This window comes from Bradysia coprophila, chromosome X (genome assembly GCF_014529535.1).
Source record: "Bradysia coprophila strain Holo2 chromosome X, BU_Bcop_v1, whole genome shotgun sequence".
Classification (NCBI taxonomy): domain Eukaryota; kingdom Metazoa; phylum Arthropoda; class Insecta; order Diptera; family Sciaridae; genus Bradysia; species Bradysia coprophila.
In genome coordinates this window covers 4,396,609-4,405,489 of record NC_050737.1, presented here as the reverse complement: position 1 = coordinate 4,405,489, position 8,881 = coordinate 4,396,609, and the positions used below count along the sequence as shown (strand labels likewise).

General features: G+C 33.6%; 2 protein-coding genes across 2 annotated transcripts in view; one reads left to right on the top strand and one right to left on the bottom strand.

The window, feature by feature from the left end:
• LOC119084486 (tachykinin-like peptides receptor 99D) overlaps positions 1-2,587 on the bottom strand; it is a 107,833-nt gene extending 105,246 nt beyond the window's left edge. The window contains exon 1 of the mRNA XM_037194488.1: positions 2,471-2,587. The gene's annotated coding sequence lies outside the window, so the exon portion shown is untranslated. The remainder of the gene's footprint in view (positions 1-2,470) is intronic.
• Positions 1,997-3,613, top strand: LOC119084491 (cilia- and flagella-associated protein 20-like). The gene is made up of 5 exons (XM_037194501.1): positions 1,997-2,158; positions 2,226-2,417; positions 2,484-2,577; positions 3,169-3,307; positions 3,368-3,613. Exons 1-5 carry the CDS (start codon positions 2,075-2,077, stop codon positions 3,537-3,539), a joined length of 681 nt encoding a protein of 226 aa, XP_037050396.1. The 5' UTR covers positions 1,997-2,074; the 3' UTR covers positions 3,540-3,613.
• The last annotated feature ends 5,268 nt before the right edge of the window (positions 3,614-8,881 follow it).

Here is an 8,881-nt window from a genome sequence, read left to right as displayed (position 1 = left end):
TGGTGTCTGTTAGTTGAACTAAGTTAGTTCACACTATACACTTGAGACACGGATTATATAGATGCAGGTCCGCATTTTTCAGTTGTATGAGAAACGTTCAAAGAGCAATATTTGTTTTCAATGTTTGACTCCTCTTTTCGTTCGAGTAAATAACTCCCTTTATGCTTCTATAATTCTCATGGACAGAATGATGGACACTATGGAAAATATGTTGACTTTTATTTCTCAATATGAAAATAAAATTTTACATTGAACGATTGACATGATTGGGGGTAAGCCAATATGGTTCGTAAAGTTTGTGAGTATGGCGATTTCGTTGACTTTTGAAAATATATATGGAAGAAATGTCAAAAGCTCACGAAATCGCAATATTTCATTGCTAACTTTTCTTTCACAAATTCATGCAAATGTACTTACGCATAACTAAAGTTACCATTAAATACGTTTATGTTATTCCCACAGATGTGAAGTACGCACTTCACGGTATTCAATTACTCGTACACTTGACAATTGTAATAATATGACAGAATTTCAACAAGCTCTACTTTAGTGCAATTAATGTCACACAGACGACAATAGAAAATATTTAATGAGGCGGAGGACACGTCTAAAAAAACCGCAAATTATTTCAAATTTGTTAAAATCATTTGATACGAACGATTTGCGTACTCGACATGTTAATTATTACGTGTGTTAAAGACTCGTTTTCTCTCTGAACCATACCTCCATGCGACACGCGACAGTCTATTATCCGTTTTTTGCTAGAACTTCAGAATATAATATCGCAACACTTAATTTTACTTAGTGTTCACGCTTCAAATGCGCACCTATATGCTATGCAACCATCCGTTAAAGAGAGATTAGTCTGCTACGAGGGTAGAACGGAACGGGCGTAAACATATAGAGTTCGTGCCGGGAAGGTAGATGTGATAGAAAAAGACTTTTTACATTAAGATTCAATAACTAATTAACAACAATAACAATTTAAATAATTGCCCTTACTTTTCGTAGAACTAGTTAATTTGTCGTGAATTGATTGAAAGCTTTTTTCATTGCCAAAAAACTTTCAAAAGGTATTCCAGAGACGTTGTAAGAGCAAAAATCGGCAAAAATAAAAAGTATTCGACGGCAGAGCCGAAAATAAGCCATGATTTACGATTAATGTTATCTTATATAGCGAAATGTGTGAAAAATATTGAAGTAATAGATTTTGCGATAAATCCTAGAAGATTCTCAACACCAATGAAGGAACAAATTTAATGTTTTTTTGCGATACACTTGCCGTTCAAAAACATTTACAGACTAGATTCTTCAGTCTGTCTTTACCCTATAAAAAAATTAAGGGCTTAATTTGAAGAGTGATTTAGTATCTAATATGTTGAAGGCCTTCTTTCGCTGACAGTGAAAAAAATAGTTCAGCAGCTGTAATCGCTATGAAATAGAACTTTTCGATGAAAAGTTACTGATTTGCATATCAAAAGTGTACTTATTGTATCGTATCGGTGATACATGTTTGATATCGATGGAAAGTTGAGGTTAGTAGAAACGAAGGCAGTAGGACTTCATCGATATGGTCGAATTTTTCCATTTTTTCAACCACTTCAATCTCAGATGAGTCGCAAACCCCCTTAACTACATGAGCTTACCATGGACGGTCATGTCCCTCGTGGTCTGTTGGAAAAAATCGCATAGGAAAATAGGCCCTTTTCGGTCTCAGATCACAACCCACTACAAATGGGCCGGAAAACGTATTTTAAATGTGGTAATAGAGTCTAGGGATCAATCCTATCTAAAATGACTCCTCTGGAGAATGAATCCGATTTCGTAAAGCTGTTTTTCAAAATAATCTCACAAACACGTCTGGGAGAAAGGTATGCCACGAATTATTTAACCGTAATTGAACGAAAACAGTAAGTCTCGGTAAAACTAACAATACAATTTTATTTGGCTAGACAGGTCACACCTCAATCTCAATGAATAAACCTAGTAACTTTCGGAAATTCATTTGTCAATTCCGTTAGTTTCGGTATCTGTTAATTATAGAAAATAACACAAAAATATATATTTTCGAATCATGTTTCGAAATACATTCCAAAAAGGTTTCCTATCTGTTTTCTACAGCATCGGTAGCAATCCCTTATTAATATGGAAAACGCAAGTAATTTTCGTGCTCTATTTAACGTGTGAAAATTTATCTTGTTTTAATTCATTTTAATATTTCAAAGACTAAGAACGGTTACATCAAACGGGTAACTGACGAAGATTTAAATTCAATGGCACTGGAAATCGTCGGATCAAATATGGCAACAGCATATATTGTGACACCAATACATCCCAGAGAATCACTTGCAATAAAATTACCGTTCATAGTGCTCATTATAAAGAATATGAACAAAAGTTTTTCGTTTGAAGTTCAAGTTCGTCGTTGCAATTATTTAACCTATTTAAAAAAAAATTAAAATTTTCTTACTTGGTGCTTCTAGATTCTCGACGACCAGAACGTATTACGAAGGTTCCGTGTTTCGAATTGTCACAATTCCACGAAGATCAACAGCTTTTCCACAGCAATGCCAATAGGTAACTCAGACTGAAAACAATGTAAAGAAAATATGTTAGTGAAAAGTGGTAGGCGGACAAATATTTTATCTCAAAACTGTTAATTTAGAGTGGTGGTTATCGATTAATTCGATCAGTAACAGAGGGTAATTTCAATCACAGAGTGACGGTGAATTCTCTTAAAAGTACTTCATTGACGCCAAACACTACATATTACGTAAACTGTACGTATTTTTGGGTACCGTGGGAAGATTTCCGATGAGACTCGGCAATCCGACAGTTAGTTAAGATTTCCAATTTTGTCTTTTTATACAACCGAATATTATCATAATGGCTAAAGTCCATTTGAAGATTTTAGTTCAACCCACTCGAATTTCTGCCAGTATCACATCTGTATCACAGTGTGAGAAAATGAAGAAGGAGCATTTTCAAAATTACTAATCTGCTTCGAAATGCGATATTTACATAATTTTTTAGACGCATATCATTCGTACAATAATGTACGAATCACATGCGGAATGAATAAAATTGAGTTGAAGCGGTCCGTTCCTTTAATTGTCAATTTGTAGCGACTTAAAAAAATTCATAATTTAATTAAAATTTCCACTGTAGTTATGTCGGATGGATGGAATCAAATTCAATTTAATTTGGCGGACTTTACCCGACGTGCATATAATACAGCTTACGTTGAAACAGTCCGCATACAGATCCATGCCAACGTTCGAATTCGACGAATCTTTTTTTCCGACAGGTAATTTAGTTTTAAATACCGCAACGTTTATGCCCTATTTCCAATAACAATTTCATGCAGAATTTACACTGACGACGAGAAACCGGAACAATATCGGTTGTTCCTGCCAAAGGAACGTGTAGCGAAAAAGAGTGAAAAAACCAATAAACCACCCACCACTCCCAAAACTGAAAGAAATGATTACTGTGTAGATACTTGCAATCAGCCCTGCGCTTACATCAATCCTTCGTAGATGGCTTTCCTCATTCTGTTATTTATTCGTCAATAAATTTTCAATAAATCAATAAAATGGTGAGACGGTGGTGTTAGGAAAATTTAACTTTTTTTATATCAATTTACATTCGATTCCGTCATGAAAATGAATCATAAACAAAATCAAAGCAAAGACATACGATGAAATTGAAGTAGTTTGAGCTTTTTCATCGTATTTATATTTACCATAAAGCTGCTTGAGTAACAACAGAAGACTTTTCTATAATGTTCTCTTTATCCATTTATCCATTTTTATACAGAAGAAATTTTAAAACAAATTTTCGCAGATTACATTTGGCATCTTTTTGATCTGAAACAATGCTCTTGTGATAAAATAGCGGGGAAAACTTGAAAATATTTCTTCTATTTCAGTGTACTTCAGCAAACACAAAACATATTCAGACCTACAAGTATTCCGACTAATCCAGACTACATGTTTTGGGGTCGGTATGAATGTTATCTTTAAGATACATTATACACTTTTGGTAGTTTAGAGTTTCACGACGGCCGAATTTATGTTTTCAAATGTCTTATAAATAGTTCAATTAATAGTACATTACTGCTATAAGGCTGTATATAAGAGGAGTGAAATATGATTTTAAGAGTGCATTTTTAGGTGGTATGTCGTCAAGTGAAAAAAAGCATAAGTATATTGGAATGCAAAATGTAGTAATTAATTTGGTTTAAGGAAGAAGAACAGAATGCTTTTTGTGTTGTGTCTTCACATTTGTCTTACTATTCTGTGAAGTACTTCGTTTTCTCCTCTTTAATAGAAATACGTTACGAATCGAAATCTCTCCGTGGGTATTTTGTAGAAGAATATTGATGGGTCGATCGAACATTTCAAATTTAAACAAAAAAAATTACCAACGGCATCAAGTTGCAGTTCAAGTTGATTATCAAATTGTGGGTTTTGTTTCTTCGCCGTTCATATAAATGTGGAAAATTTCTCGGACATAGCGGCGACATAGACGAAAGAATGCGAGAATTTTCGCAGTATTTCGAGGCTTGTTCACCTCTTCCTATAAATTACAGCAAATGGCAAATGAGGCATGAATTTTACATTGGGATATATTTTTATTGAAAGGTAGTTGAGTCAACAATGTTGACGTTTCTGTTCAAATCATATACTTCATCGTAACTTACTCCTTGCTCTTAAAGCCCCAGCTACGCCTCGATCGGCAAATTTCACACAAGAACTACCATTTCCATCATTTACCCCATTGCCAAGTAAGGTATTTTTTTTTCAAAAGCTTGAGGTAAAGTTTTGGCTCCATGCATTAAAGGTAACTTTCCTCACGTTTTTTAATAAAATTTTGACGACATTTTGATTCCACCATGATTGCGGATGCGGAGCTAATATTGTAATATATACACAGTTTGAACGGTAATCATATCATTAACAACAACAACAACGTTGCTAAAGCTAAGCTGGTCGGTCAAGCTAAAATATATTTTCAAATTTTACATTATTTTGTGTGGAATCAGTATTGATTTTTGTTCCATAACCGGCTCTAATGGACAAAAAAAAAGTTTGCTCATAAAGCTTAAAAACCACACAGAATATTTTATCACACACAAAATGATCTGAATTTATTTTAATCCATTAAATCTAACGAATTTTACATTTTATGTTTTACAGAAAAAAGGTAAATTTTTGTTACTGGCATTTTTGCCGTAATTTGCATGAAGGACTTAGTGAGAAATTTAAACAAAACAATTCTTTTGTTTGAAATTGTCACTAAGTTTATTTTGCAAATTACGGCAGATTTGATAAAGCCATAGTTCTCGATTAAATTACTTAATTATTACCGTCCGACCATCCACACGACATTAGGGGTCGTTAGCAAAACTGCCGCAAATTGTAAATTAAGTTACAAAATTAACGAAGTGTTTTTGGACTAATTTAATAAAGTTTTTACGCAAGACTGCAAGGCTGAAGCCACAACCGTAGTATATTTTTCAGTTTACCTGCAAAGAACGCTACCTGTTACAGGTGAAATTTGCGACTCTTTTTTGTCAGTGTACTTTATGCAACAGAAGGACGAGATTTCTAAATCCACGGAATCAATAGTTGATCCAAAATCAACGGAGCTTTTAGTTCCATGACAGTAAGTATTTTTCAAATCGTATCTAACTCAGTTAGGCTAACTAAATAACAGCAACAGCTTCCCGTTTGCAGTTGAGCAGTTTGCTGTTCCGCTACTGGTTTCATTGTAATTTATACAAAATTTCATACTATTTATAATCGGACGCCTCACCAGAAGTAACACTGCATGTCCAATTATGTATTTCTGTCGTGTTGCTTGCGAACATTTAATTGAATATTTTAATTTTAATGAATTAATTCATTGTCCTGCTTTTCTTGTTTTTTTTTTTTCGTAATGCCAATGTACAATGTGAAACGTTCATTTAGCTTCGGTCAAAATATGAATTCAGTATTATACAACGTGAACACGGGCACAGAAAAAAAAAATGTAAATTTGACAATAACATTTAATCCGTTTAATGTTGATTAAAATATCTGATGTAAAAATGTGTTAAAATAAAATGAAATTTATTTTTCTTCTCGTAATGCTTTGAATAAATTAAAACTTTTCGAATGTTTTTTTTTTGTTTTTGTTTCAGCAAGCCTTATATTGCGAGAACAATTGGCCAATCACAGTAAGAGTAGAAGGTAAATTATCAACTCGGAAATAGATTATAAATTATCAAATCGTCGATAAGGTAGATCATATATTGGTAAATTAGACTGAATTGTCCAAGATTTTATATGAGGAGTTTTCGCAAATCACTGGGGCCGTTATCGAAAAAATATTTGTAATTTTCACACAAATTGTAGCGCAATTTCAGTTTAGCTGTGTATTGAAATGCAGTTTGAGTTGCCGCCATGTTTTTTTTAAATACGATCTTAAAGAAAAAATCGCGATCAACTCATAACATTGCAATAGGTTTGTTCCAAGTAACTGTAAACACGAATTTTCACGGCCCGAACGAACACGATTTCATCCACAGAGATCGGTTTTCATATAAATATTGATGAGGTTATGTCTCTATGGATGAAATTTGAGAGTAGTTTGACAATTCGTGTGGCCTTGGAAGATACCTATTGTCCAAGGTTTTATAAAGGGTTACATTTCGGTTGTTCATTTTTATACTGCGGGGGAACATTAGAAAAAATTAGTTTCGTGTTCAGTTTTGCAATTTTTTTGATGGGATGTTGCGGGGACAAAGTTGATCGAAATGTTTTCGATTCGAAATTCGAACTGAAACACTCTATACAGTGTTTAAGGAGAGCGATTTTTGACCACTTTGTTTAAACTGGTCTCGGGGTCACACGTCAAAATGAGAGAAATCACATACAAATTTAAACTAGGCTCAACTATCAATTTCTTTTTTCATTGATGAATATTTGACAGCTGACCCCGAGACCAATTAAATTTAACTGGTTTTCGCTCTCCTTAAAGCTAAATATATGTATAGGAGGAGATTCCACAAACCACTGGGTACGTTTCGATCAGTTCGCTTACTCATACACCCGAGGTAAAGTTTTCTCATCAGCGAATAAATATTTATGCAACCAAGTGATTCATACTTTCTTAGGCACTAGATGTATCATTGTCACTCACTAATTGCCTAAAGTCATTTATCACCGAGTTGCATTAGAAATCTCATTTTTCACAATAACTATAACACAATCCGCCCTATCCTTGTGCATATTCCTCAAATTTCTCTCATTTCATATTGTGGTCAACAATTCGGAACTTATTCACATTTTTGGGTCTCGCTATCGCAATTTACTGTCTACATTTAATATAAATTTTAGCAAAACTAACTCTCAGTGCAGGAAAGATTAAATTTTATGTTAAGACATCCACTCCTATCATGTTATTATGTTTTTTTGCTTAAGACAACAAAAACCGTCGTCGCTTTCTTTTTGTTTTCTTTTTCGTTGTTACATTAGACAATGCAAACACTGGTATATAGTCGAACGAGTCTAGTGATAAGATAAATATATACCGAACCGCTTAATTGATAAGGATGTTTATAATGTGTATAATAACGTAAATGAGGTGAGCTGGGTCTATTTTCATGAGTCTCTTTAACAATCTCATTTTCTTTTAAAAAAGAGGGGAATTTAAACAGAGAATCTCTTGAATTGAATTTCAATCCATCCTTTTGTGGTTGAAAAATTGATTGTCATGATATCTTAAATAAGACACGACACAAGATTAAGCGACGAACTCTGGCTAACTCTTTTATATAGCGAAATGTGTAATAAAAACAGTGAAGTGATCGATTTTGTATAGAAGATACTTCACACAAATAAAGTAGCAGATTCGTTGATTTGTTGATTATTCTGCGAAATGCTTGTCGTTTCTAAAAGGATGAGTTATCAATAACACGCCTCGTAATAAACTCTGTGTTGTAATGTTCAACCATTTAAAAGGCTTACCGAGAGGCTTACGGTATTCTTAATCCTGTCATAAGTTAATATAACTCGTCGATTGGAGGATGGTGATACATTCAAAAAAAGTCGATTAGAATGTAAATTTATTACGATGAGGGTGTATAGAGGAAGATAATTTTGCCTAGTTACCTATCCTTACAAATTGCTGGTATTACATTTATATCTACTACATAAAATAATAAATTTTTGTCAGCGATCCGACAAATCTTCCATGATTTTCTATTTATAGTTAGATATAATACAAACTCCTTATCAATCGTTCAAGCAATAGACAAATTTAATTGCTTGCAAATCGCTGCTCTTTCGTTTTCATGGAAATTTTATCGATTTAGTTCGTTAATTATTTTGTATACACAAGCTTTGTCTCGTACCTCATAAAACATCAACAATCAACAGCTTATGGTTGATTTAAAAATAGCGAAAGTGTCTGAATTATGTATAAAATGCATTTGAGATAAATTACACTTTCGGTATTAAATTTGCATTGTCAAGTATTGATATATTAAACAGTCGGGTACGCCGTGATTATTTCGCACATTAATCGCATTTTCGGGTAAGTTAATTATTCGTAATGGTTGTTAAGACGCGCTCTTAACTAAAACTCACTAACATACATTAATTTAGTAATCTCTTACACAAGCAGTGTAATCCCTACACGTCGTTGACACACTTCCATTGCCCATACTGTATTCCTTGGTCATCTCTTGACCGTCAGTGAAGTAATAGTGAACTTTTCGATTTCTTCCGCTTATAGCTGGTTATTTTCCGGTATTTTCTGAAATAGTCAAGGGCGTGGGGTAATTTGGCACACGGTGCTAAAACAACTCATTTTTCAACTAAGTAAAAGGTGA